This window comes from Giraffa tippelskirchi, chromosome 7, assembly GCF_054371585.1.
Source record: "Giraffa tippelskirchi isolate mGirTip1 chromosome 7, T2T-mGirTip1v1.2.pri, whole genome shotgun sequence".
In the NCBI taxonomy this organism is placed as follows: domain Eukaryota; kingdom Metazoa; phylum Chordata; class Mammalia; order Artiodactyla; family Giraffidae; genus Giraffa; species Giraffa tippelskirchi.
The window spans coordinates 119,307,050-119,334,913 of NC_137281.1; the positions used below are offsets into that span (position 1 = coordinate 119,307,050).

At 38.8% G+C, this 27,864-nt stretch overlaps 2 protein-coding genes across 4 annotated transcripts; one reads left to right on the forward strand and one right to left on the reverse strand.

Annotated features, from left to right (window-relative positions):
• Positions 1 to 241: 241 nt before the first annotated feature.
• Positions 242 to 18,477, forward strand: ARPP19 (cAMP regulated phosphoprotein 19). 3 transcript variants are annotated; one of them, XM_081511486.1, is made up of 4 exons: positions 242 to 565; positions 6,747 to 6,906; positions 10,101 to 10,223; positions 14,222 to 18,477. In XM_081511486.1, exons 3-4 carry the CDS (start codon positions 10,104 to 10,106, stop codon positions 14,390 to 14,392), a joined length of 291 nt encoding a protein of 96 aa, XP_081367612.1. In that variant the 5' UTR covers positions 242 to 565; positions 6,747 to 6,906; positions 10,101 to 10,103; the 3' UTR covers positions 14,393 to 18,477. The 3 variants fall into 3 exon arrangements, with proteins under 3 accessions (XP_081367612.1, XP_081367609.1, XP_081367611.1); XM_081511483.1 differs by lacking the exon at positions 6,747 to 6,906 and having other exon boundaries at positions 242 to 272; positions 511 to 565; XM_081511485.1 differs by lacking the exon at positions 6,747 to 6,906.
• Positions 14,221 to 27,815, reverse strand: LOC145514218 (uncharacterized). Its single transcript, XM_081511487.1, has 2 exons — positions 27,399 to 27,815; positions 14,221 to 22,129 (listed from the first exon to the last, which is right to left on the reverse strand). The coding sequence occupies exons 1-2, from the start codon at positions 27,732 to 27,734 to the stop codon at positions 22,094 to 22,096; spliced, it is 372 nt and encodes a 123-aa protein (XP_081367613.1). The 5' UTR covers positions 27,735 to 27,815; the 3' UTR covers positions 14,221 to 22,093.
• Positions 27,816 to 27,864: the final 49 nt, after the last annotated feature.

The following is a 27,864-nucleotide window of genomic DNA, read 5'->3' on the forward strand; positions in this document are numbered from 1 at the left end:
GCTTGGGGCGCCCGAAATTCTGTGTGGCCACGGCGCAGAGAGGTAGGAGGAATGCGGAACTCAGCGAGTCTGGGGAAGTGGAAATAGGCAGGTTCTTGGATCCAAAGGAAGGAACCAGAATAGGCAGGCGGGGCGGAGAAAGGCGGTTACACGTTCAAACTACAGTTCCCAGGAAGCATTAGGCAGACGGATGTGAGGTTAGGCGCGAGCCGCGACCTTTGAAGGCAAGAAGGAAGTGCTTGGGCGTCGCAGAACTAGAGAAGCGGAGTAAGGTAGGCGAGTGCGCGGCGCGAGAGAGACGGCGGGGCGGCGGCAGGCCGCCTTGGTGGCCGCCCGCCGGACGCTGCGGGCCTGCGTGTCGTCATAAGGCGGCGGCCATTTTCGGGGGCGGAGGCGGCCCGGGCGGGCGCTCGGGGAGCGAGCGGGAGGCGGGCGGGCCTGCGACGGCGCGGTGGTCGGGCGGCCTCGGCCACCCGGTAATCGCTTCTCTTCTCGGCCTCTTGTCCGTAGAGGGAGCAGTATGTCTGCGGAAGTCCCCGAGGCAGCCTCCGCGGAGGAGCAGAAGGTGAGTGTGCGTGCGTAGCGGGCCGGGGAGCCGTCGCTGCCGGGAACCCGGCCTGGCGGCGGCCTCGTCCTGCCTGGAGCCAAGGGGCGCGCCCGAAGCCAGCCCGGCGCCGGTGCAGAGTGGGTGTGCAGCCCCTCCTCGCCTGGGCAGGCCCGTCATTCCCTAGTCGGCGGTCCGCAGGAGCTCGGGCAGTTAGCGCAGGCCTGATGCCGAGTTGAGTGTTCTCCGCGTTTGAAATGTGCCTTTTAACGCCTTGGTGTCTCGAGGTTTTCCTTAACCACTCATCTTTTCATTAGAGCCTTGAACCTTGTACGTGGAGAGTAAGGTTTTCCATGGGCTGCTGACCTAGGAACCTTTGTTTTTCCCTCGAATAACTAACTCTCCAACTACTTGTATTGTCTGCGTGCTCTTCACTTAAAAGGCGGTATCTCCTGTTTGGGCGGTGACTTAGACCTAGGTTGGAATTTCAGATCCAGTCATCGTTGGCCATGTAACCTTGGTCAGTTGCTGAACTCTTCTGGCTTTAGTCTCCTCATCTGTAAAATAATAGTAAGTCCTTGCTTGATACTGTTGTTGTGAGGCTTAAGTGCGCTGGGTAACTTAGTGCTTTGGCGCAGCGTGTGCTTAGACATGTGAGCCAGTGGGATTCGCATATGACTAAAAATTGGAATTTATTTTTTTCTTTTTAACCAGTTTAGTTGATCACTTTTTTTTTTTGGTGGAAACGTGGGGACATTTTGTAAATTCACTTGTAATATCTTGCTGGTTTAGAGAAATGTGCCACAGATCTGTGTGATTCAAATTACGAACATAAAGGCTTTATATTTGTATAGACTAGTGCTTTCTTCTTCCACCGTAATTATTTAAAGAATCAGACGGCATTATCATAAATAGGATTTGGTCTAATACTTGGATTTTGTAAAGACTTCTGCCTAAGGTTACAGCCATGCCCTTAATCAGGCTGCAGATTTGATTAGTGTTCTAAACCTATTCCATATGTTCTTTACCATATTAACTTTTCCTGAATTGGATGGTTTTATTATATTACTTGTAACTGGAGAAAAAAAAGAGCATAAATAATAGGCCAATTCACTACATTATTCGAGAATATTCCAGTGAAAACTTTGTTGGGTATTTTTCACACTTTGACAAAAATTGAACTTCGGGGAAAATAAAGAGAAATATATATATCATACATATATATATATATATAAAGATTGCAGTCATTTATCATGGTGTTATTTCTTTAGGATTTAGGAACCCAGATAAAATGGTCAAGCCATATCCCTGCTGTCTTGTCTTAAACACTAAATCAACCCCAGTTTCAACTGCTGATGTACAGTAATGTGCTATGTAATTTTCTTTTATGAGATTTGCTTGTATGTTCTCAAAGCCTGGAGTGTTGATTTCCGCATTGTAAATGTTTTCACTTGGGACAGCCTAATATTATGGCTCTTAACAAGATTAAGGCTATCCTGAATGTTTTCTTTTTGTGTCTACATTAAAATTTTAATTCAGGTCCTTGGTTTTAGGGCTGTTGTCATTAATACCAGTGTGAGTTAGTAATATAATGTTCCTTCTTGAATTAAGGTTTGGCTGTAGATGTTAAGTGCCCGTAACATGGGTCCCGTCCCTAAACAGGAGGAGAATGTGCAGAGTCACTTCTGTGCTCCTGTGGGCCAAATCACCTGTTTCTTCTCTTTGAAAGAATAGTTAGATGACCTAAAAAAAATTATTGTCTGTGTACCCAATTGACCTTTCAATTAAAGCCAGAGTATTCAGCTAAAATATTTTTATAGTTTAATGGTACCTTAGCCTATTGCCTCTGAAAAATTAAAATGAAGAGATGAGCCTGGCATGGAGTCATATCTAATCTGAATTATTAATTCAGTGTGGCATGTTTTTTTACTGCAACTGAATTTCTAGTATATTGAGAATATGGTAGCAGTTGTTAAAGTGCAGGAGATTTTTGAGTTTGGCAAGCTAACACTCCCCTGGATCATATGATCCTTCAATTCTCCCTTTGTAAGAGTAAGCTGTGTGGTCTTAGGTACCTCATTTACATTTTAAATTCAGCTCTATTCTTTTTTCATTATCTTGGATAAATGGAGTAGTAAATGAAAGCTCTGACGAAGTACTATAGAGGTGCTTACATGTAAGATGGCAATTTAGATACCCTCGAATATTCTTATATTGTTCTTTAGATTATCAGCGACATGAAACCAAAACACATTAGCAGAGACCTCATGGATCCATCAGTCATCCACTTTGAGTAACACTAAACTGAGACAGGCGTGCAGTCTGATCCTGGGGGTAAGAAGGGGCATGTGGAGATTTAAAACACATAATTCTGTAGTGAGCGTCTTACGCTTGGGCCCCTCCTTTATTTATCTTTTCTCCCATGGCCCTTAGCATAGCGCCTGGCATTGTTCTGAAAATTTTGGTTAAATGAATTTTTCTCCACACCTTCTGGTTGAACCCATTGTCAAAGCACTATGCCTGTACAAATGGCACTGCTAGTACTGCAGTTAGAAAAAAGAAAGGCTAGACCATGGTGATATAAAAAACCTTAGCTTAGACCCAGTTAAATATGGATGAAAGTAGAGGAATGTTTATATATATATTTTCGTGTATATATATCTGTGTGTGTGTGTGTGTGTGTGTGTGTGTGTGTGTGTATGTATAGTGGCTTTTAGGGCTTCCCAGGTGGCTCTAGTGGTAAAGAACCCACCTGCCACTGCAGGAGACCTAAGAGACTAGGGTTCGATCCCTGGTTTGGAAAGATCCACAGGATCAGAGCATGGCAACCCACTCCAGTATTCTTGCCTGAAGAATCCCATGGACAGAGGAGCCTGACAGGCTACAGTCCATAGGGTCGCACAGAGTCTGAGACAACTGGGGTGACTTGGCATGCACACACACAGTCGCTTTTAATTTTTTAAAAGAAGATCTTAATAGCAGATTTTCTGGAAAACAGTTTCTATTATAATATTCATCAAGTTGAGTTAGTAAGATGTCTTGGAAAAGGCTAACTCAAGTATTTTTGACAGTTTAAAAGGTATGCTGGGCAACTTCCCTGGCAGTCCAGTGGTTAAGACTGCCCACCTCCAAGGCAGGGGGCATGGGTTCAATCCCTAGTCAGGGAACTGAGATTCCACCTGCCTTGTGGCCAAAATAAAAAGATTACTGTTAATTTTAAAGAAAACCAGGGAGTTCCCTGGTGGATTAGTGGTTAGGATTCTGAGCTTTCACAGTGGAGGCCCAGGTTCAATGCCTGGTCCAGGAATCATCCTGCGTGTCGAGCAGTGTGCCAAAATAAAAAAATAAAAGAAATGTGTGGTGCTTTTGTGAGTGGTGGAAGAGGAAGAGAAATATTATCTAAATTATTTCCTTACGTCATCAGTAAAGAGTGAATATAAATTGCCTTCCCATTTTCCAAGTTTTTAAAAAACTGGTTAATATTGGCATTTTCTGAAACTGTTTTTGACAGTACTTTTGGTAAGCAAAAGGCTCAAGATACATTCAGTTAGGAGCACAACCTGCTACTCTGGTTTGTGTACAGCCATTGATTCTTAGTATTCTAGAGGTAAATCTCAGAAAAGTTTTGAAAAGTTTCTTAACTTCTAAAAAACATTTGGAATATATTGGATTTGTTCATTCAGTAGACTTTTATTGGGCATCCATTAAATGCCAGGCACTGGGCAAGCAGCAATGACTTGGTAGGACTACAGAGTTTTTCCATAGAGGTCGATAACAGTATTGGTACCTTCCTGATAGTATACCAAAGGATTTGTTGGCTTTCATTAATCAGTGCATCAGTGAACATACTTTTGAGCAGATAGAGAATTTGTTCAAAGTGGTCAGATTTTTATTTGCTGATGTTGCTGTGTAACTTCCTTGCTCAGGGCAAAAAAGTGGTAATAATCATTCAAACTTGCTGTCAGTTCCATGACAGACTATAAAATAGTCCTTAATTATTTGAATATATGTTTGTGTATACATATGTTTGTGTGTGTGTTTATGCCTTATGCCCCTGTTACTTATAGAAAGAATAGCTAAAGTATTTCAATGGAATAGTTCACAAAAATGTAAGTGCCTCACATTAGTAAATGTTAGGCCCTGTGCAAGTTGTAGAGTGTATGACGAAGATTATTTGGGGGTATATGTTACTTGTCAAGAGACTAACTCACTTAAAATATTGTTCTTAAATTTTTGTTTTTTTGTACATCATAAGCATATATCTGTCGCGATATCCTGGATTTCTCTTTCCTAGTTCATAGCTTAGAGTAGAAGTTTCAAAATTCTAATGATGCTTCTTCTGCCCCTCCCCCCAAAGCTATTATCAGCATATAGAAACTACTTAGCTAAATGCAGTCATTCATTCTAGCGTCTGTTTCTTTAGAGTAGTAAAATTTCTGTGAAGCACAAAGGCTTCCTGGAGATTAACGCTTTGAAACCAGATTTGAATTTTTAAGAAGACTTTCTTCTTGGTTAAGCTTGTCATTTCCTCTCTGTTGATTCTTTTTGTTGTATCTGTGTTTTGTATTTCATTAATTTCTGTTTTTTATTTTCTCCTGTTTTCTTTAGGTTCCGTTCTTTGTCTTAACTTCTGAAATTACCCCTAGCTCATTGAGTTTTAGTTTTCTTTAAGTCCTTAGACACTTGTATTTTGCAACTTCGGTATGTGTAGAATTTTTCTTATCAGTTAGCTCCAAGTATTTGTTTGATTCCTATGATTCCTTTTTAAACCGTGAATTATTTAGTAACGTACTTTAGTTTCCAAATGACAGGGAAATAATTGACCTTTATCAAGTACCTTGACTACTTTGTCTTTCTTACCTATTTATATGAGGAAGAGGTGTTGAAATTTCCTGTGCTGATAGTCTTGTCATTTGCTCCTTATCATCTGACTGATTTATATATTTTGATGCTTTTTTGAAATTAGAAGCATGAACATTAGATCCTCTGTATCCCTAATAAAGCTTTTTGGTCTTTTTTCTCCTTTCTTGTCCTCCCCTCTTTTTTTCAATTGATTGATTTTCTTCTTCCATTTTACCCCCACTGTTAGTTTGGAAGTTTTATACTTCAGTTCTGTTATTAAATTTATTCCCCCTGAAATTTTATCAAACATCCTTAACTAAACAAATTGTAAAATTAGTATCATAAATCTTTTTCTAAATGATACACAAACATAGAATACTTTAAAAACATATATATTTTACTCTGTCCTTTTTTAACCTTAATATTTTAAGATATTAAAATCAGAAAAATGAAACTGTTAATTATATCTCAGTAAAGCTAGGGAAATTAGAAAACTGACTCAGTATACATGCATATATACCAGTTTGTTTGCTATTTCCTTGTTTATCTCAAAATTTTTGAGGGATGTATTTTCATTCTAGTTGGAATAAATGCTCAAGAATTCCTTTGAAGGATGTCTAGAAACGCAATCACACCAAATTTTGTGTCTTTTGTATTTTTTAACATGACTGTAAGGATAGATTGCCCCAACTCTTTTAATTTCTGTTACAGCTTTTTTATTTTAAATCACTGTGAAATGAAGTATTCACATCAGACATCTCCAGGCTCCAGATATTGATGGGGTGTTATAGGAATCAAAGTCAGACATCTGGAGTAGGCTATCAGGTCACTTCTCCTCGTTGCCCCTGGGTCCACCCCAGTCATCCACAGTCCTGCCAGGACCATCCTGGAGGCAAGGTGACCTTTTTTTTTTTTTGGTAATAGTTCTAGCAAAAGTTAAGCAACAGTTTTATTGCCTTAGTTTTACTTGGCAGTTTACCATACATACTTGGTATAATTGGCAATTTACATACATACTTCTATACTGTTCATTATCTCCTGTCTTTTACATTACGCAAATACTTTCTAGGAAATATTTCAATAAATTGCTTACTTTACCTGATTTTTTATCAGTTAGTGTCCTCCTCTGGAGAACAGAAATCACTGAGGGTATATCAGACAGAAAGGGATATGGTTTAGGGGAATAGGTTACAAGGTTAGAGTCGCAAAAGAGGGAAAATGATGTTTCCACAAGTGAGGAATTACAAAAAACTTTTGACCCTGCGAGAGTGAGCACTATTCTGAACCCAGTGTCCTTGAGCCCCCATCTCATGTAGCAGCTACCATAGCCCCTGATCGTGAGCTTAATGCCCTTTTGCAGGACACACAGGAGCTGCTGCTGTCTGCCTGTGGGCAGCATCACCAGGAAGAAGATGCCTTTTAATCTAATATAGGTGCCACTGACAGACTCTTAAAGGAATTTGGTCTGGGAAATGTGCTTTCAGGCTTCTGTCATGAGTCAGAAGAGTGTTTAGAGAAGGGTAAGTGTGGGCTCATTGTCCATGGATACAGTCCACTGCTGCTAAGTCACTTCAGTCATGTCCAACCCTGTGCGACCCCATAGACAGCAGCCCACCAGGCTCCTCTGTCCCTGGGAGTTTCCAGGCAAGAACACTGGAGTGGGTTTCTATTTCCTTCTCCAGTGCATGAGAGTGAAAAGTGAAAGTGAAGTCACTCAGTAGTGTCTGACTCTGTGCGACCCCATGGACTGTAGCCTACCAGGCTCCTCCGTCCATGGGATTTTCCAGGCAAGAGTACTGGAGTGGAGTGCCGTTGCCTTCTCCATACAGTCCACTACCAGATGTGTTATTAATTCTCCACAAGCAAGTCTGGACCTATGTCAGACCTTTGGTGAACATCCCAGCATTTGAACTTGCTTATTAATAAGCCCTGAAACTGTCTACATCTGCCAGAGGTTTAAGAATGTTTCTGTATGATCCATTAAAAGTATTGTAGATGTTTTGATGGTATTGACTACATTTTAAAAATGTAGCTTTGGTCACATCTTCCACCTTCTTGGTGTTAAATGTAGCTGAAATTCTGAATACAACCACAAAGTTGCAGCTAGCAGGCACTTGCCTTTGTGCTGTGTGTTGGGAAAGTTCAAGAATTGCTTTGTTTTTCTTGGACACATTACAGATTTCTTGGAAATCTAAATATTTTGAGTTGTAGTTGCTATTTTGCCCAAAGTATTTTTCAGTAGTAAACTGTTTCAACTTAATTGAGCTGTTTTATTTAATTGGATATTATGTGTAAGTATATGCATAAATGTATTCTTATTAAAATAAGGGAATGCCAGATAAAATGGCATATTGTGTACAACTTTTTTCCCGTGTGTATAAAATGGGGAAACCTGAATAAACACTGGAAACTAGGGAGACTTAAAGAATATTTCTTAGATACAGAGAACTGATAAAGAAGTGGAGAGCTCTTATTTCCCAGGCCCAATAAAGCTGGGTGGTTTTAGTGGAAATGTAGGATTCTGTTAACATTCGTTAATTTGAATGTGCTCGGGCTGAAAGGCTGTAATCAGGCTGGAGTCCTTTTCAACTAGTTTCCAAAGTTAGCTTCAGCCAATCTAAAAAGCCATTGTACGGTGGAACCCTAGAGTAGGTCCCTCCCAAGTCCACTTCTAAATTAACCACTGTGAATACCTTGGGGCCATAATAGCGAAGTGAAGCCTCTGTGGTGACCACTCAGTTATACTTAATTAATGTCTCCAGCTTATTTGATGATAAGGCAAAAATCCATATAACTAAAATCACCCTTAAAAAATACTGGTAAAGTCATGATCACATTGAAGACAGCCCCACGTCAATTTTCAGGTCAAGTGATAGTCACTTTTTTGTCTAGTGTTTGAACAGATGGCTGAGCTGATTAATCAGCTGATTGCCAGCTGAGATAGTTGACTCCTTTTGTATGGGTTGAGTTTTGAAACACTGGAATGATAAACAGTATGTTGATACGCTTACACTCTGAAAGAGACATACTCTGGGATTGAGACTCTCATGGGAATAGCAGGTTTACATCTCACACTTGAGCTACCCTTTTTGAATAGAATGACTGGCAGAATCACTGATACTGTTTTGAGTCTCTGGCTGGACACACATACATCAAGTGAATGAATGATGTGACCTCTGTAAAAAAGAATGAAAACCAAAACATGTAGATTCATGAAATGGCAGCTTCAAAAGAATAGAACACTTGAAACAGAAGGAAGCATACACATAAAAGAAGCCCCAGAGAAAGGATATATTTGACAGCAGCAGCTGTATTCTCAAAATTCTCCAAGACTAAAAATGAGAAGAGGTAACAATGCATGAGGAAGTTGTCGCAGGTGAAAAAAAATACTGACAATCTATAAAGTTGATTATAAAACATGTATGAATATACTTTTAAGGAAGATACATGCAAAAATTATATGAAGTTGTTTCTTCAGTTCCTAGATTAATATGATTACTTGCTGCTTTATAAGATCAGTTGGCTTGGCACATTTATGGATAACATTTCTGCTTTTTGACTTCATAAATAGCCTAGAAGAATCAAGATAAACAGAGGGTGTGTAATGTTACTGAGCTGGTGTGCAGAAATGAGTCCATTAGCTAGAAAGTGTGCCTTGCTGTTGCCCAGCCTCCCTTACCTAGGCAGCGCTATTTTTGTTCATTCTTTCTTTGCACTACTTGCCATGAAGTGGTAAACACTGGTTTCCTGTAAAATACCATTTCAGGGGATTGCCCCAACAGTCCAGTGGTTAAGATTTCGTGCTTCCACCACAGGGGTTGAGGGTTCTATCCCTGGTGGGGAACTAAGATCCCACATGTTGTGTGGCATGGCCCAAAACAAATGTATCATTCTTGGGAAGAAAGAAGGCTATATCTTGACTGGTGTTAAAAGTGAATAGTCTTTAAAATATTGATAGTCCTTGATCAGAAAACATATTTTCAATACATTAAAGAATAGGATCTTTGTCAGGAACAGTGTTTGGCATTAAATATGGGGAGATATTAGGCAATAGAATCTAAAGATTGACAGATGGTGTTTCTCTCCTTTAAAAATGACAGGGTCTTGTATGACAAAACAAATACAATATTGTAAAGTTAAAAAATAGATAAATAAACTAATTTAAAATAAAAAAACCAAAAAAATAAAAATTTAATTAAAAAAAAAAGCAAAAACAGGGTCTCATGCATTGAGTTATTCAAGAAAAATGTATCAGGTAAGTAAGCTGCTGTTAATTTCTATTAAAGAATCTCAGAGCTTCCAATTAAACATAATTTTGAATAAACAGGAGGTCAGAAAGATTTTTTTTATTTTATGATTTTATGATTAAAGTAGTTCTCTAAATATGGGCAGAGAGCTGCTGCATTCCATAGAAGGTGAATAACTATAAATGTATTATACATGACCGGAAAGTAATGGCAAGCAAGACTTCAGAGCTGAGCTATCTTGGTATTTTTATCCAGTGTGTGGGGTGCATCACAGCTATAATAGAACTATCACATGGATCATTTGAAAAACAAGGCAGATTTTTAAAGCCTCTGTGCTTGGTTTCTTAGTCAGATGCTGCATTATTTGGCATTCGACAACAAAAGTCAGAATCCAGATATTGAAAAGGTGGAATTATCTAAAATAACTGAATTATAATACAGAAGTAATTTATTTAAAATTATTTCAGGAAATGGAAGATAAAGTGACTAGTCCAGAGAAAGCTGAAGAAGCAAAATTAAAAGCAAGGTATCCTCATCTGGGACAAAAGCCTGGAGGTTCCGATTTTTTAAGGAAACGATTGCAGAAAGGGGTAAGTTCTCATATGTGAATCTTCAACTGTTTATGCCCTGTGAACTCTGTGCTGAAAGAGGCTGTGAAATGGGTGTCTGTATTCATACCTCTGTACCTTACCTACCAGATATGTGTGTGTGCACTTACATGTTGGCTCTAGTTATATGTGGATTATTTTCTCAAATCAAATTGCAAGAGAATATTTTTTCCAGCTTTATTGAGTTATAACTGACATGTAACATTATGTAAGTTAAAGGTGTAGTGTGATAATTTGATACATGTACATACCATGAAATACTTAACATAGTGAGGTTAACTAACTCATCTTCCACCTCACATAATTACCATTTTCTTCTTGTTATGGTGAGAACATTAAAGCTCTACTCTCAAGTATATAATCCAGTATTGTTAACTGGAGTTACCATGTTGTCCATTTTTTAGATCCCTGGAACTTATTCATCTTATAATTAAAAGTTTGCACCCATTAACGGTTATTTCCCCATTTCCCCTACCATTCATCCCCTGGCAACCACTGTTCTACTCTGTTTACTGTGAGTTTAATGATTTTAATTCTACATATAAGTGATACCACACACTAATTGTCTTTCTACGAAAAGAAAATTTTTAAAGTGGCAAAATATAGAGTGGCATTTTTATATAGCATGAAAGAATGCCATTCACAGCTTTGAAAAATAGGATGACAAGGAAGAATTATAACAATTTAAAAATAAAATCCTTGTTCTGTGAAAAGTAATTTGATGGGAAAATCATTACAAAAATCATAGTATTTGTAACACATAAAATGGTTTTTCAAATATACAAGAAAAACAGTAGGTGCCCTTGATAAAGGATTTTAACAAAGGAAGTATTGTTATTAAAACACAGAAAAAATGTTTATACAGGATAAAAATCAATGAAATGTAAGTTAGAACAATTATTTCTTTGTATTAGTAGCTTTAACTGTAATTAAAAGCAACATCACTGTTCAACAGCAGAGATATATAAGTAAATTATGATAAGTCAACAAAATAGGACATTATGTGGTCATTTAAAAAGCATAATTATAAAGACCATAATATAGGGGATAAATAGAAAAAAGCAGAATGGGAGGAGACATGTTCTACATTCTATGTAAAATGTATATGTACCAAGTCTCATTTTGAAATGATACCACCAGATGTGGTTTTAATGTGAATTATATAATAATCTTTGATTATTAAATTACTGTTTGAATTTAGGGTTTAACTGATTATTAGTGTTTAGGAAGCTTTATTTTCCTTTGCTAATCTTCAGCACAACTTATACCAACAGGCTTTCTTCCAACATTCAGACTGTTGTGTTTTGTCATTTTTCTCTAGCTTCAACTATTTATGACTTTTAAGTATTTTCAAGTTAGAATTTATATACATTGTATCTTGGAGTTGTTGTTACAGATGTTAATAGTTGTAAGAAAATGCCACTTAAATCGAGAAATAATTATGTAGAATTTGAGAAGGGAGCTCTTGAAAAATTTTGTGTTTTACCAAAATGTCAGTGAATAAGCACTTTTAGAGAAGTCAAATCTTATATTCATCTATATCGTTTCTTACTATATTAAAAGATTTTTATTTTTCAAAAAATACCTGGTCACATGGTTTTAGTTTTCTTCTGTTGTAATAGCAAACTTGCAGGTTATCTTAGTATCTTTAACCAGTTTCTCACTCATTTGAGAAGGTCAGTTGCATATCATATATTAAGTTTCTTTCTGTTTTATGTACTCAGTGTTACTCAGATACCTATTTTTAGGCTTTAAACAATATGAGATGTGAGGGATATCAAGTAGCAGTCTGTCCCATGGTTTTTATGTTTGTGGAGTTTGTGAGGCCCCCAAAAAACTGAGGATCCAGTTTTAAGAAACATGACCTTAAAATTAAATACCGTCACTTAGGCGATCCATTCGTGTCAGTGCTGTTATAAACATGGTTGTAAGTATGGCCCTTAAATTGGGAGTGGGAGAAGGCTCTTAAAAAGTAAGATGATACAGAATATGTTGATTTTTTTTTTCCCCCACTTAAAAGCAAAATTTAAAAATTGTTAAAGATGTGATGTTGCCATCTTGGACTGTTTCTTTTCCCATATGAGAAACTTTGATCGATTTTAGTTTTTCTCTAGCCATGCTACATAAATTTAATTCCTTTATCTCAAGCAAAGTAGCCTAATCAGTTAAGTGAGAGCCCCTTATGATGAACCTTTGGTTACTATAGAATAGCTATTATTAGAAACTGACTTTACTATATTGGAGAAAATCTGCTGAAAATTTGCACTGTGTGTTAAATTTCTCATTTTGTGCTTTTGACTCTGAAAAATTTGGCAGGCTGCTTTCTCTTTTAGAGGCTACTAAACTTGACAAGTAGCTCACTAATGTAATATATAGTACATCAGAGATTCTGGGATTCTTTTTTTTTCCACTGCATTCATTTTATTATATTTTTAATTTTTATTGGAGTATTGTTGATTTATAATGCTCTGTTAGTTTCATGGGTACAGCAAAGTGAATTACACATATACCTATATCCACTCTTCTATTTTTTTTTTTAGATTCTTTTCCCATTTAGGCCATTAGAGTATTAAATAGAGTTCCCTGTGCTATACAGGAGGTTCTTATTCGTTAGTTATCTATTCTACAGTAATGTGTATACTACTATCATTCCCAATCTCACAATTTATCCCTCCCCCCATACTACACTCATTTTAAAACATGCAGAAATGAAGCTGCAGCAAATCTTCCTGGTCCGAGTTTCCTACTGTTTGTCTCTTGGCCTGACGTTAGGTGCTTATAAAAGAATAGTCCCTGGAGGAAGGCAGCTGATGAGACCTTTTTTTTAGGCCACTGAACAACCTTAAACTAAGCTGTGATTTCCTATTTCCTCCATTTACCACTTGAGTTATCTCTGAAATCTCAAAAAGAATATTTATATTTACCCCCCTTCACCCTTTGTCCAGATCCTCATCTCATATCTGGATTATTCTTCTTGCCTATGCTATGGACTCTGAGTAACCACAGCAGCTTGTGTATTTAAGACAGTATAATAGTGGATCTAGGTGGCTGTTGTCCATTTTTCTATCTCTTTTCATGATTCACGTAGTGCCCTGTGTAGTATAGCAGGCATTCAGTAAAGGCAGGCTAAACATGATAGGTGAAAAGTCGCAACCCGGCAAATTCACCTGTTTTTACTTGGAAACAGACCAATTCATGTAGATTATCTATATTAAGGTTGATCTTTAGCTCCAGAATTTCTATTTCAGTGATAAAAGGGTATGGTTTATCCATACCCAACCACTCCAACTAAAAAGAGTAGTTGTTGTACTTAGTGGCTTAGGTGAAAAATGGTGGTATAGAATAGGGTTGTGTATTTTAAGTGATAATTTCTACTTGAGTGTATTTCTTCTGTTACCCTAGCATTTATATTTGAACCTTAAATTTTATTTTAGTGAACTGCTTTAGTTCAAATAAATGGTTTAAATCCTTACAGAAAAGTTCATCTTAGTTGACAGAGTACCAGCATCTGTGAATAGTTTCCATAATTGTAAGCTTGATTGAAGGTGGGTGGCACATCCCAAATACAAGTTGGTGAGTTGTATGTGTGTGTTTTTCCCCAAAATCATTTAAATAAGAATTTCACGTAGGTGTTTACATTAGTGAATGAAAGGCTTGCCTCCCACTCTTAAGTCCAGGACTGTTCACTCCCAGATAGATTGATATGGAAGTTGATGTCAATCTTGAGGGTTCCATACTGGAACTAGAATAATGTAAGTAAGCCTGAAGGAGATGTTCTTGCCTGACTTCTCACTTATTGACTTGCGATAGAACTCACTGTAGAGACATCGCTATTTCATGTAATTGATGTTTGTTTTTTTCTAAACTTTAGGCTTATTTTGTATTGACAGTATAGGGTCATGTTTATATCTTAAATGAGTATAATTGCATAAAAACTTTTTAAAAACTCTAGTCTGAATTCTCCTTTTTTTCCCTTGTAGCAAAAATATTTTGATTCTGGGGATTACAACATGGCTAAAGCAAAAATGAAGAACAAGCAACTTCCTACTGCAACCCCGGATAAGACAGAGGTCACTGGTGACCACATTCCCACTCCACAGGACCTTCCTCAACGGAAACCGTCTCTTGTTGCTAGCAAACTGGCTGGCTGATTAAAAAGAGCTGAACTGCATGAATCTTCTAATTCCCATTATTTCTCCTTAATATGTTACTCCTCTGCTTTTTATTTCCTTTTACTCACTATGTTATTTGAGAGTGATGGCTTTGCAGGTAGCGGTAGTGTGTGCTGCTATTGTAAGGGAATATACATGTGTAGAGTTTTTGATTAGTTGAACAGTGCACTGATGAAAAGAACATGTTAGAGCAACATAAAGTAATCTACTTGAAAATAATTGTATATATTACCTAACTCCTAGTGTAGGGCTGGATCCAACAAGTAACAAACAAGTTTTGCAGTTTTAATGTTGGCTTTCTTTAATTCATCTTAATTATAGCTTTGTATGTTACTCTTATTTAATATAACCTCTACTGTTGATTTCTTCTGGATTTTCCTTTTGGGTTTTGTAAAACAGAAGTTTAAGACCACAAGTTAGAAGAAAGGTCACATATTTCAAACACAAATAAATGGGGCTCCAAAAGATTTGTATCCTGTGCTTGAACTTGAATGGCCTTAAATCTGTTTCAGCTTTAACAATAGAATTTTACTTGGGCAATATTTGCCCATTCTGGTATAACTTACGTGACTCTATTGCTTAACAGCTGCTGTTTCGAAGCTAGTATTCTTATTCAGTTCTATAGTGTTCAGAATACCTTTTGTTGTTGAAGATGTGAATGAAGTGTGCATGTGCATCGACTGTTGAATTCACTTCTGTGCCATTTTTGTAAATACAATAGTTTTGCACAACCTCTCACAACTGTCTGTATTACTGTCACATATTAAAGAGTAGATAATGTGCCAACCAGAAGCACAAGAGTTCCTACAAAAAACTCTGTATGTCATTAGAGCTTTTGTATAGTAAGAGTAGTTTATAGTCTTGGGGTTATAGAATACCAAACTGAAATCTTTGCTCAGTCTGCCATAGACTTAAGCTTTTTCATTTGTTACTAGTACCCATGACATTCAGTGGCCTTGTGCAAATATGGTATGTTGCTTAGGCATATCTTTTGTCCTATGCAGAACGTTTCATTTTGACTTTTATGAAAATTACTATTCATATAATTTATATAAACTTTTTTAATGTAGAAAGTTTTTACTTCCACAGTCAATTTGGGGGACACTAGAATAAAATACTTTGCCTCTTGTGGCCCCTTCCTTCTTTTTTTCTTGCTTCTTTGACTCATATTGTGTTGGGCTGTGCGATTCAGCCTGTTCAGAAACATAAGTGTCTGTATCTCTACTCTTGAAATTTGCTCTGCTGAATGCTGTATTTTCTAACCCAATAATGACATTTTCCTTATAATTTCTCAGTTGTTAATTAACCACTCTTAATCCTGTGTTATTACTGACAATTGTTTAAATAAAAGGAAATTTATAATAAAACAGGTATTTGAGAAGATTGGCCCAGGAATCTAGTCAGGATGAGATGAGTTTTAAGTAATAATAATGAGCTAAGTGAATTAGACTTGTGACAATTAGAGCAATTTACATGATAGGTGGAACAGATAATACATATTTAGATATTTTGCTTCTATAGATGTCATTTTAATAAAATGTAAATTTAATTGTATGTGTGGTTTGTCTAGTTAGTAAGAACTTTAAGTAACAGACTGCTAGGACAAATCTGCTGGTCTTTTAAGAGCTCTTCCCATAAGTTGTGATGCTGTAGCATGATGCAGAGGATCTGTAGCCTGAGATGACATTGCTTTTTTCTTCTTTGACTTGTGCAGGGCCTCCACCTCTTTTGAATCCAGGCATCTTTTCTGGATCTTGGCTTCATTAGATACTTGTTTTCCTTTGACCCCAAATCACCATAGATGGTGCGTTGAGCATAGCACCTGCACCTAAAGGCTGCCTAACACTCTGAGGAAAGCTTGCTGATTATCTTCCTGCTCCACCCACCCCAAAAGAAGAGAACAGCAAAATCAGTAATGTGCTAATTTGTTACTATAAGGATTGGTGGTTTTAGTTTTAGTTGCTAAGTTGTGTCCGACTCTTGCGACCCCATGGACTATAGCCCATCAGGCTCCTCTGTCCATAGAATTTTCCAGGCAAGAGTACTGGAGTGGGTTGGCCATTTCCTTCTTCAGTTATAAGGATTAGTTATACATAAATAGAATTGTAATGAGAATAAGTAGGTTATTTGAAAGCATGTATAATCATTATAGGATTGATTTAAGAATTACAAAATACCCAAAGTAGAATTTCTGTAATATCTAGTGGGGTTTGGGTTTTGTTTTTAACGACTGTTTGCAACCTATCACTGTTAAATTCACACACATCAGATTAATCTGAAAAACCATGTTATTCTTGGTTATGGTAGGACTCCTGCTATGGTTTGCAATAAGTGATGTAATCTCTGCCTGAGTTTTAGTTTGTAAAATAAATACTAATATTAACCTACCTCAAAACTTGTTGAGGATCTGTGAAATACTGAATAAGTGCCCAAAATAAAATATTGTTGTCTTTTATTAAAAGTAAATTTCCTCATTAAACCAGCCTGCCTTCTGTAAAGTCACAATGATTGAAATCTCAGGATTTTCCATCAGGAGAGACCGGTCATGTAGGACTTGTAGGTTTAAGTAATTGCTTAGTCTCCATTATTGGTGCTTGGGATAGAGGTTATACATTTTTATATTTCTGTTCTGCTTCTTAGCTCAGTTTATTGAAGGTATAGTTGCAGGCTGTTTCACCATTGCTTGAGTGAAGATTTTTGACTAAGATGGGCTTCGTTAAACATTTCTATCGTTTCAGAATTATGGTTTGAGAAATGGCCAATTTAAATCATTGTCCTTATTGTAAATGTATGTTGGCATAAACAAGTTGGAGATAAATACTTCATGAAAACCAGCTAAAATAAATTACCTGTTTCATGTCCAGTAGCTCCTATTTGATAGTACAGTTCTTAGAAACATTTCATTTTTAAAGACTATATCTGAGTAAAACAATTCTAGTTATTGGCATGTTGGGATAGTAAGAATTGTTGGATTGTTTTGATGAACTGAAAGCATGTTTGCAGTCTCTTTACAAGTTACTCAATATTCTTGTGCTGCTCACCTGGAAAAAAAAAACGTTTTAACCGTTCATCAAGGCCTGTATTCTTACTTCGCTTGGAATTTGTTCCTCGTTTTGATGTAACAGAATTATACCTCTAAATGTTTGGTGATACTTTTTACTAAATCAGACAGGTATTCTTTTTCGATCCAAATTAGTGAAGTCTCATCAACACTGCAATGTGAGCTCTACTTGAATTGTGCCCCAAACTCTCTGTTTTGTGATTCAGGGGCAGGTATCCTGTAGGAAGGGCATGTCTGAGTGGCAACAAAGAGTTTCTGTGCTGGCCTTTTCACATTTCCCCAACATTCAGACACATTTCTTCCATTTTTCATTTTCCTTTTCCATCTCATTTTCCTTCACTTCTCCCCCGTTCCCATCCCTGCCTGTTTCTTAAGCCCCCTGATGGCATTCAGTAAATGATATTTAGGTTTGATGAATTATCAGTCCTTTGATATCCTCCCCAATATACCACAACTGAAGACCCATTTTAAATTTTCTAAAACACTATCCTCATCTGGAAGTGACAGCTTTGAGCCACTGTCCTAATTCTGCAATTCAGCATGCACTGCCAGCCTTCCCCCATATCCCTTCCCCTCCACCATATCCCTTCCCCTGACACCACGCCACACCTTGTAAAATTGGGATCAAAGAAGTTTCATTCTGGGATTGATAATCTAAGGATAAAAATGCTGATTTTAATAACTTTCACTAGTTCCTGCCTTTTAAAGTAGGTAGGCCTATGGGTTTTATTCTGGAAATCACTGATGGGTCACACCATTAATTTTGTTTGTATTATGTTATTTATCAACTAAACATTTGAAAGAAAAGTCCAATTTCTTTAATATGCCCTCAAATCGGTTACAGCATCTCTTATTTGTGACGCAGTAGGACACTTGCCTGTATTAAAAGGGCCAAAAGTAAATGTCTTTTTTTGTTGAACATGTCTATAGAGTTGGCAGTTAATTCTGAAATTTGTCACGTAGCCCTTCCAAAATTAAACTTGTAAAATACACAAAAAATAAATGTCTACCTAGTATCTGTTGATTTTATTTGCCGTTTTTGTCTCATTTAAGTGTTACATTGTTTTTCAGTATGTTTTCTGAAGTTGACCCCTTTAGATTTCAGCTACTATGATATACAGAAAGAATTTGACTATTATAGTCTTAAATTTTGTTTTGGTTTAAATAACATTTGTTTATGAGTTCCTGGCAGTCTCATTTATATTGGTAGCGACTTTGTAATTAAGGTTAACATGAAAGATTGAGTCTTTTCTACCTCATGTATAAAACACTCGGGTACAAGGGTCAACAGTTGTTTTTTTTTAATATATGTGTGTGTGTGTGTTAGTTGCTCAGTCGTGTCCGACTCTGCGACCCCATGGACTGGAGCCCACCAGGCTCTTGTCCATGGGATTCTCCAGGCAAGAATACTGGAGTGGGTTGCCATTTCCTTCTCCAAAATTTAATACAAGGTAGAAGTATTAACATTCCTTAAGAGAAGTAGAAACAACATTCCAAGAAGTCTAGAGGAATACATTATTCAGTTTAGGGGATAAATGGGATGGGTGGTAATCGGGAATTTTAGAGGCAGTTTTGAGAGAGAGGTTGCTATAGTCATTGGTGGAGGAAAAGGGAAGAAGAAGAGCATTTTAAGTAGAGGAGCTGTTATTTTCGAATAGTCAAGGAGCTAGGAAAATGTGACTCTGTATAACGAAGTTTGGTTGGAGATCATGGCGTGTGAAGGAACTCTTGATTTTTCTCTGTAGCATTATCCTTCCTTCCAGCCTTCAACTCAGTAAATGACACCTCTGTGCACTTGCCCACTGGAGTACTCAAACCAACTTTGGAAGTTAGCCTTCATTCCTCAGAGGCTGCGACCAACATCCACCAAAATACACACTGAATTTGTCGATTCCTCTTCACTGCTGGCACCATGCCCCGAGCCATGATTTCTTATCTGGACAACTGCTATAGTTCCTAACGTGTCACTTTCCACTCCTGCTCCCTTGTGCATGCTGCATCCCACCCATTCTCCTGCCCCATCTCACTTTCATTCTTAAATCATACATCCAAGATCTTTTTACCTGTGTTGAATTCGGGTTTCTTTTCCATTAAACATAGCACTGGTTCATAGTTTGGCTAGCTCTTTTTCATTCTCAACTCAAATTTAACTTCCTTGAAGGAAGTCTTGATTTATTATTGCCTCCCTAGCACCTAGAAACAGTTTATACATACTCAGATGCTTGTTGAATGGATAAAGTGAATTGGAATATTTATTGCAAGTTAAATGAGAAACCAGGTTAAGGATATGGATGCAGAGAGATTATGCTTGATTTTCCCTCTTGGTCACGTCTAGCGTTTCCTTCCTTGCAGTAGGCCTTTATACCATAAAGTGGTTTTGTTCTTTGAACTCATAACTTTTTAGAAAAACTATTTTATCATTTGCACTGAATGCAGCAAGTGCCTTCAGTGGGATGTCAATTGCTGGCATCAGAATGATAGAACCAAAACCTGGTTCTAAATAATTAGATTTCTTTGCCTGCTCCTCCTAGCTTAGGTAAAACTATACTCGTAGTGATTCTATAGTCAAGTAGTATAGAAGTACATGGTGCAAAGCTAGGAATCACAAAATATGCCTCTACCACCAAGCTGAGCTCCCTAAAGGGAGAACTACTGGGGACATTCAAGCTGTTTCATGTTTCTTCTGGTAGTTGCCTCCATGGCTCTCAATAGTAGTTTAGACCACTGTTTCTTGATTTCTTAATTTTAGACATAAATTAATAGTTTTCAGGACTGATAAAAGAGGATTAAGCTTACATTTCCTCCTCCTAAGATCATATCTCTACTTTTGATTCCTTTATAGGCTTCTTTACAATGTCTAATAATATATTTTCACCATTATTTCTTTACCTATTGGCTTTCAACCATTTCTTGACTCTAGTGTGTAAGAGGACAGTTTTAACATCACTATCCTTCCTTTGACTCTCCTTGCTTCTTGGCTTTTGTCATATGTTCTTACAATTACCTTTTTAATGTTGGTAACATTTGCCTTCTATTTTACAATCTTTTTTTTTTTTTTATTTTAGTTGGGGGCTAATTACTTACAATATTGTAATAGTTTTTGCCATACATTGACATGAATCAGCCATGGGTTTACATGTGTTCCCCTTCCTGGACCCCCCACCCACCTCCCTCCCCATCCCATCCCTCTGGGTCATCCCATTGCCCTGGCCCTGAGCCCTTGTCTCATTTTTACAATCATTATTAATAGTCCTCTTAGGTTTATAGGTTGATAACAGCTCACTGCAGATCACAGGATATACTCTGATTTTTAATTTCTTACATAGCTTTTTGTTTTTCTTGGTGTTTCTAATTATTTTTCCCCTTATCCTTTTGGCCTATATCATAGCCACAATTATTTTAATATTTTCCATCACATAAGTATTCTGTAGAGTCATCCTTTTGGCTCCAACTCCCCTGTAGGCATGTCTCCTTGCTTCAGTCTGAACTTGTTGCTTTCTTATCCTAATGCACAGCTATCACCTTGGGACTTAGCTGCTCTCCCAAACTGAATCCATTATTTTCTAGATTGTATGTATGGCAACATTGCCTTTACCAGTATCTTAGGGTCAGATTCCCCAGAAGTGGGAACTTCCCTAGAAGTTGAAGTTCTTTATTTTTTAAAAATGTCATGGCTCTTATGTTTATATATCATGAACATCTCTCTCCAGTCTGTGGCTTGCCTTGTTTTAGTTGGTGATATCTACTGATACATTCCTAGTTATATTTTAGAACTTAATTCAGACATACCTTTGAAATTAATTCAAACATCCCCTCTTGTACATCATGTTAGTTGTTCCATTTTCAGAGATAAAATAACCATTTCCACAGAACACTATTTTAGCCCTTAGGCACGATACATTTTAACTGCCTTCACTCCATTATCTTCTTTTCCAGGCAAAGTATTTTATTTTGCTCAAGCACTTAGCCTAGTGTCTGGCTGTTTTAAGTATCCAATAAATATTTTCTGAAAGAAAATTATACCCTTGGGATTGTAACCATTCCCATTCACCCCATTCATCCCATATACCACACTATAATGGTCAGTATTCTTAATCACAAATTCTTATTTCTGGCTTGTTTAAGGGAAAGGGGATTCATTGAAAGATATCAGGTCACTTAGAAAATTGTTAGAAAGGCTGGAGAAACAGTCTTGATGTAAATCTTGAACAGCCCCAGAAACATGCTACAACAATGGCTGCTGCCATCTCCACCGCAAGCCAGGAACTCAACGCTGATGTGACCACTGTTGTCTCCCAAACTTAGCTCTCTCTGCTACTACTTTGACTGACAAATGGAAGTTCTGGGCAGAGCCTGTTTCTCCATATTTCTCACGTCTGTAACCTAAGCCTTGTCATATGAAACTGATCTTTGTGGATAGGTCATACGACTGCATGCAAGATGCAAAAGAGGAGAGGATTTGCGACTATCAGGAGGCAAGACTAGTGTTGAAAATTTCCCCAAATACAGAAAATAAGACAGACGAACACAGGTATGACAGATGCCATTATACCTTCCGGTGTGTTCCTTCAGTACAACATTTCAGTGTTTTCTACTTGAAGGTGTGAGAACTTCAGAGTTTATTTAATCTCCTTATTCATTTTGATTTGACATGCCTAGAAGCATTAAAAGAGGATCTTAAATATACAGCCAGGTAATATACCCAAGAAGTCAATAAATTTATACAGTCCTAAGTTTTGAGTTATGTATCCCTTCTGACTTGACTCCTAAGTTCGTTTTGTTCCCCATCAAAAATACTGTTTAAGAAGTCACTCAATTCTTGATATAACTTCTTTTGGATCTTGCTACATGGCAGAGCCAGGCAGTCAATGGCAGGGAGAGAATATGTGAGGACAGACAGGACTGAGAATTTGATTAATAATATCTTAAAATTCTATGGCACTACCCAGTTTTCAGTCAATTTCCTCATTTATCTCACTGAACCCCTCAATGACAATACACACAGAAGTCGCTCGTTTAAAATAAAAAAAAAGAGGCTCAGGTTTTTCACTTTAGTAGAGTTTATAAGTAAGCTAGGAGATGAGGCAAGAGGGATCTAGGTGGTAATAGATATGGAATTGGAGATGTCAGTATGAACTCTGGTTTAATATAGGGGGCTACATTACATACACCCATTAGCATACACATAATTCCTTGCTCTGTGGTTGAGAAAGTCTAGAAGCAATAATACCCCTGTAGCAACAAGGCTGAGATCATAGCTTCTAATATTCTCCAGTGAAATGTATCAGGACTTTTTGGAGAAGTGGCTGATTCTAGAACTGTGGCAGGGAGTTTACAAGATGAGTTTGTAGAATCTTGTAGTACTAGAAAGAAAGTGCTAAAAATATTATAAATAAAAACCCCAAACCTACACAGAATGATGGCGGGTGGCGGGGGGTGGGCTAGTATGTGAAAGGGATACAGGTACCAACTGAAATTTCCCAATAGCCAAACTTGAGCAATTTGAGCAGTAAAATAAAGTAATATAACATTATAATGCAAAATGTAAAATAAATATCCATGAGTCTGTATGTATAAGCAAATAAATGGGGTGATGAGACAAATCATCCATGTAGAAGAATTCCAGGTTTATGGAGGTACTCTCCTCAAGGAGGTGGAGCACGACTCTCCCCTCCTTAAGTGTGGGCTGCATATGGTGAATTTATTCAAGTGTGTGGAAAGGGGGCCTGAATTAGTTTGCTGGGGCTGCCATAGGAAAGCACCATAGACTGTGTGGCTTAAAAGAAGTTTATTTTCTCACAATCCTGGAGGCCTGGAACAAAAAAGGACACTAGGTAAAAACTAAGGAAACCTGAATAAAATACAGATATTTGTGGTTTCCAGGTGTCTTAACCTATTTAGGCTGCTATAACAAAATAGCATAAATTACTGGGTAGCTTTTAAACAATAGAAATTTATTTCTCACAGTTATAGAGGCTGGAAAGTCTGAGATTAAAGTGCCAGCACATTCAGTATATGGTAAGAGCTGACTTCCTCATATGTGGCTGTCTTTTCATTATATCCTTACATGGCAGAAGGGGTGTGGGATCTGTCACTTTCACTACTGAGGGACTTCCACCATTACCACATGGAAGGGAGACGGGTGTCAGTGGTTATTGGAGGCATAGAATGAGAGTGGCTAATAAGTATTTGAAGTCAAGTAATCCAGGAAGATAAAGGCAAGATAAAGCAGGCGAGTGCCATGGATTTGAGCAGACAGTATTTCAAGATCTAGAAAAAACAACTGCTAGAAGAAGCTAGGCTTAGAGATGCAGAGGCTGCTCCAATAGCAGGTGGTCAGCACACAGGCTAGAAGACTGGGAATAAAAGGCCAGAGCTCAGAGATATTTTAGGAAACACAAGATTAGAATCTAGAATTAGAGTAATAGGTACTGGGAATAAAAATAATTGTACCTTTTGAGTTAAGTACGATCCTTTTTATCCTCCTTGCCTGGGGAGCCTTAAAGTGGGGCTAGGCCTAAGCTCCCAAGTGAGAGGAAGCTAGGATAACTGGCTGGAACTAGGGAAGTGCAGGGGTGGGCATTCAGGCATACCTGATGTCTGCCTTCCAAATTTCAAGGCTTTTAGGTCAGTTTTTGTCTATTCTTCACTCTGCTTTTTCTGCTTCATAGCCTCGTTCCCCCTGTCTGTTTCTTTACATATCTTTTCAATGATAAATGACTCTCTCCCCAACCAGGGTTGCAAAGACTTAGTGACTGAACATATACACACACCCACACATGCACCCCAGTCCATATCATCTTTTGGATCTTTTAATTAACTGTATGAGGTTTCCACCCAAAGGTCACCTATGCCTATGCATAGTCCTCTGAAACATTAAATATTAGGGTATATAATTGCCAACAAAAGTACTGTAACCACTAACACTGTACTCTGCCTCTAGAGCTGGACCAATGTTACAGAATTAGAATTACTACTTTATGTGGCCATGCAGCATAGGCTGCCCCTTCCCCTACCCCTGCAGCCACTTCTTCCAGTGAGCTCCCCCAGGCCAGGGACTATATTTCATTCATCTCTGTCTTTATGGTCTTCAGGGCTATTGCATGACAGGCCCTTAATAGATTTTTTTTTTAATATAGCAATGACCACCAGACTAAAAAATGCTGTTTAGTTTTTCTCTCTCTTCTCTATTTAGTTTTTCTCCATTGCACATGGTTATATGTTGAATTGTGCCCCCTAAAAGATGTTGAAGTCCTCACCCCTACAACATGTGAATGAGACTTTATTTGGAAATAGGGTCTGTGCAGATGATCAAGATGAAGGCACTAGTGTGGACCCTAATCCAGTCTGACCATGTCCTTAGAAAAAGGGGAAATTTAGACAGAAGCATGTATGCACACAAAATACCACATGAAGATAAAGACAGAGATTGATGCAGCAGAAGCCAAGGAATGCCAAAGATTGCTAGGATGCCAAACCTTTAGGATGTAGGAGACAGGCATGGAACAGTCTCCCTTCCAGATCTCAAAAAGAACTAACACTGCCAACACCTTGTTCTGAGACTTCTAGCCTCCAGCTCACACAGTACATTTCTGTCTCAAACATCCAGGTCATGGTTCTTTAATATGGCTCTAGCAACTAATACACTTATCACCTTCACTTTCTAACTTTATAATTGTCTGTCTTCCTGACTAAAATGTAAGCTCCATGGGGTCAGGGATTTTATTTGTTTTGTTTACTTTTTTTGCCCCCTAGCCACGTGGGATCTTAGTTCCCCAACCAGGGATCAAATCCGCACCCCCTACATTGGAAGCAAGGAGTATTAACCACTGGACCGCCAGGGAAGTCTGTTTTGTTTACCCTGGAAACCTTAGCATGTGGAATATTTTCTGGTACAATGTAGCTCTCCGTGTCTATTGAAACAAATACTTTGGAGGAAAGAGATTTTTCACAATAACTTGGACACTTCATTTGGAAAACAATCTACATGAAAAATTTCCCCCTTATAAAGCAATAATTGAAAACTTTATCAATTTAAAATAGCATATAAAATGTACTCTGGTTACTTCTTTGGGAGGGGGAAATCTTAAACCCTGAGAAGTTGTTCCTACTTCTGGTTTCCCCAGTTCACTGATGGCAGAGTGCTTGGGACTATGAACATACGTGGTTAAGGTAGGGAGGTCAGCCATCAGGGCTTCCTGATTGCTTCTTCCAGCTTTTAAGTCTATTCTTCTGAATGAATTAATGTAAGGTCCAGGGCAGAAAACCCTTCTCTTCCTCATCCTCATTACCTTCCTCCTACAATGGGCCCAAATATTTGAGTGGTTCAACACCTGTGTTCAGGAGTTAGAAGAACATAATTCTAGTTTCTTTAGGGGAAACACAAAACAAAACAACCAAAAAACTTCACTGACACCTATAACACTTAATTTTTTAGTTTTTTCTCAGTTTAGGGGAAGAAAAAATTTTCCTCCACCCTCCAAGGGTCCTTGGCTGGGTCTGAAAATTAAACTGCAAAAATAGATTAATGCAAGAAAATCATTCTGATTCATATTGCTTTACATGATACAAGAGCCTCCATGAGGAAATGAAGACCCACATAAGTGACAAAACTTACTAGCTTTTATATTGGGTTGAACAAAGAGAAGCAGTTGTGGGAAAGTGACTTAATGTGGGAAGGCTAAAGGAAGATAAGAATTATAACAAGGTCTGTTTGTATAGAATTCTCTTGCTCTTGTCCTTGAAGATAAGAATGTTACTTTCCTTCTGTACCAGGGAGGGTATCTTTCATATAGAAATTTCATTTTCTGCTTTTGAGAAAAAGAAGGAAGGTCAGTATTTTTCTTGTATTTGATGTGTTTCAAGGTCCCCCAACTCAAAATAGCCATTATACCAAAGCAGCATATACCCTGAGGTGGTATACCCTGAACCACTTCATCAGCACACTCCTTGGGAGGTAGGTTACTAGCTGCAGGGTGAGAAAACAGAGTGGTTACCTCCCTTACACAAGGCGTGGAAAACCTTCGAGGGGTAGAATTCAAACCTCTTAAATCTCAATCCAGTGCCCTTCCTGGTGTACTGCTCATAGCTGCACAGATTTTCTTTTTCAAAGAATGGGTGGGATCCAAAGATTTGGTTTCAGAACTGGAAGGTACAGAGAATTCTGCAGGTCTCTGTAGCTATTAGCTCTGGCAGCTCCGAGCAGACTGTGGACAGTGAGTAAGGGGAGGACTGGCTCCAAGTGTCCCCCCATCAGTGATCCTCCTTCAAATACACATGCAGGATACACACCACTACCAAAGGCACCAGCCTTGAGAGATGCTGTTGATAGAAATCCCAGAGCCCCAGGACTAACACTAGGCACCACTTAAGAATTCAAAGAACTGAGGGAAGAAGGCCACCCTAAAAAGAGGTTGGGATGAAAAATACGGAGATTAGCCAAGCTGGAATGACAGTGTGGCTGGGTAGGAGGTAGGGGGTGAAGACGGCATGGGGGTGGAGCGGAAGGATCACATTCTTGTGCTTGAAGTGCAAGGATAACAGCGACTAGATAGAGAAAGAAGCTGGGACCGAAGGGTATTGGACCGCTATGCAGGCGCAGGCCTAGGAGCGGAGGCCCCAGGGCTGCCCTATGGCGGCATCTTGGTACCAGGCGCACTTAAATTTTCTGTAGTTTAAACAACCCCCTATGCTTTGGTTTCACGAAACGACCCTGTGGCAGATGCTGAAGTGGTCGGGGTGACCTTGGTGATTATTTCTCTCAGATTCCCGGTTCTTGCTCACTCCCAGACCTCTAAGGCTAACAAGGCTCTTCTGGAATTCTAGGTTATTCTGTGACCTTCCAAGAAGCCTCTCCCCAAATTCCTTTCTCTACAAATTCTGGGAAGCACAGGAGAAGCAGCCTGCAGACTCGCAATCATTTACCTGGCCACCCTCAGTGACACCAGCTATCGCTTCCCCTCTCGGGGGCTGGGCTATTCTGCACGGTCCAGTGCTTGCTTGGGGTCGGGGGCATCCAGGAGGCGACGCGCCCCCGGGAAGGTTGTGCGAGCAGCGGGTGTCCTGGGGCGGGCTTCTGGGCTCGGCAGCGCGGGAGGAGGCGGCGGCGACGCTGGCTGGCAGGCAGATGATGCTCGGGGCCCGCAGCCGTTGGGAGGCAGCGTGAGCCCGAGAGAAGCCGAAACCGCCGCGGTGGCAGCAGCGCCGGAGCGCAGCCTCCTCCCGTTCCCATAATGCATAGGGAGGCGGCGGCGGTAGCATCACTGGCCGCCTGGGTGGCTGTGGCGGCGACCCGGAGGACCCCGGGCACGCCGCGCGCGCACCGCTGCTCGCGGCGAGCCCGCGAGTGATGGCGAGCCCCCCGCAGGCCGCCCGCGCCTGAGGCGCCCCG

Bases quoted from the DNA above. Each gene is read 5' to 3' on its own strand.
- ARPP19 (XM_081511485.1), top strand. From the start codon at position 521: ATGTCTGCGGAAGTCCCCGAGGCAGCCTCCGCGGAGGAGCAGAAG. The intron at 566-10,100 runs GTGAGTGTGCGT...AAATTATTTCAG, and splicing joins CCTCCGCGGAGGAGCAGAAG to GAAATGGAAGATAAAGTGAC. The intron at 10,224-14,221 runs GTAAGTTCTCAT...TTTCCCTTGTAG, and splicing joins GGAAACGATTGCAGAAAGGG to CAAAAATATTTTGATTCTGG.
- LOC145514218 (XM_081511487.1), bottom strand. From the start codon at position 27,734: ATGCTACCGCCGCCGCCTCCCTATGCATTATGGGAACGGGAGGAGGCT. The intron at 22,130-27,398 runs GTAAATGATTGC...TAATGCTTCTAG, and splicing joins GTGTCACTGAGGGTGGCCAG to GCATGTCAAATCAAAATGAA.